The following is a 1,435-nucleotide window of genomic DNA, read 5'->3' on the forward strand; positions in this document are numbered from 1 at the left end:
GTCCTGGAGGGCCGGTGTCCTGCAGAGTTTAGCTCCAACTTGCCTCAACACACCTGCCTTTAAGTTTCTAGTATGCTTAGTAAGAGCTTGATTAGCTGCTTCAGGTGTGTTTAATTGGGGTTGGAGCTAAACTCTTCAGGACACCGGCCCTCCAGGACCGAGTTTGGGCAGCCCTGACATAGGCTATTAAGACAGGTAAATTTTAAATTGTACAAAATAGAACAAAAACACATAAAATATGTTAATGAAAATATTCGCAATGCTTCATGGGAGTGGGCGGTAAACGTTTTGCCGCGATTTCGGGTTTTCATGGCAACAGCGATTTTGCCTTTGTAGCACATAGGTTTTTAAAACATTCTTCGAAAAAACTTCACAATTACAGTATATTATTCCATCAACATAAACATATACCGTCCCTTAACAACCTCAGAGCTCATGGTAAGTCTGTCTTTCAATGTTTTATCGCTAAAAGCTGTTGTTTGCGTTGACTGACCTTCTAATTTGCAAGATTTCCCCGAAAACCCTCCTTGGAACTGTATCCTGAGCTCAAACACTTTCACAGGCTGTGGAAACTCCAAGACAACCCACTGGGATTCACCCTATTTAAAATAATAATAATAATAATAATAATAATAAGTTGGTAAAATGGGTTACGAGGATGAGAAAACCACACTAAACGTCGCACCAGCTCGGCCAATTTACCTGGTCAGAATTCCAGCACGTCTCCTCATTGGAATCAAACATGAACTTCTTTCCGAACTGTTTGACATCTCTGTTCAGCACAGAACTCACCCTGTATTTGACCGAAACACATTTTATGTTTGAATCTACTGCATTGATATAGCATAATAGGCCTAGCCAACAATGTGTTTTACAAAATATATACATATATTAGTATTTAGTTGTAAAAACCCACGTTTTTCTACCTGCTTTGCGTGTTGTTACAAATCAATGACTCTGCCATCTTCAGACCGACCTCTCAACTGTGGGCAAATGGAGACATGCGTGATTCCACGACAGTAAGGGCAAGTGTAATTTGCTTCTCTGCCGCTAGATGTTAGTGTCACTCCTCCATTGCTAGTCATGAAGGCACATTTTCTTTGCTAGACTGGTTCAAGGTGCATGAAACCTACAAATCGTTTATCAAAATCTTAATTATCCACAGAATGACTGCAGTGTCCAATTTTGGGCTCTCTTCCGTGTGAACAATCCAGAATTTAAAGTAAATACAATATTTCTTCTAAATGTTATTATTTTATTATTTTGTTTTATTATTTTAGAAATAGCATATCAGTGTTTAAAGGTTGTGCATCCAAACTCAACAGTATTTTTTGAATCATTAAGGTAGAAGCAGCCAAATTAGGCGGAAGCCAACATGGACGGGCTGCATCATGGCATGCCTTGATACTTGGAAATTCTTCGCTTCTGCTTTTGT

The 1,435-nt window shown here is 39.2% G+C and overlaps 1 protein-coding gene across 1 annotated transcript in view; it reads right to left on the reverse strand.

Moving 5' to 3' along the window:
• Positions 1 to 1,071, reverse strand: part of LOC107719618 (nuclear receptor 2C2-associated protein-like) — a 4,688-nt gene extending 3,617 nt beyond the window's left edge. Inside the window, exons 1-3 of the mRNA XM_016527100.1 lie at positions 927 to 1,071; positions 703 to 793; positions 494 to 599 (exon numbers count right to left, since the gene is read on the reverse strand). Coding sequence (XP_016382586.1) covers positions 494 to 599; positions 703 to 793; positions 927 to 964 — 235 coding nt within the window. The 5' untranslated portion in view covers positions 965 to 1,071. The remainder of the gene's footprint in view (positions 1 to 493; positions 600 to 702; positions 794 to 926) is intronic.
• Positions 1,072 to 1,435: the final 364 nt, after the last annotated feature.

Source organism: Sinocyclocheilus rhinocerous, unplaced genomic scaffold, assembly GCF_001515625.1.
Source record: "Sinocyclocheilus rhinocerous isolate Xijiao unplaced genomic scaffold, SAMN03320098_v1.1 scaffold1294, whole genome shotgun sequence".
In the NCBI taxonomy this organism is placed as follows: Eukaryota; Metazoa; Chordata; class Actinopteri; order Cypriniformes; family Cyprinidae; genus Sinocyclocheilus; species Sinocyclocheilus rhinocerous.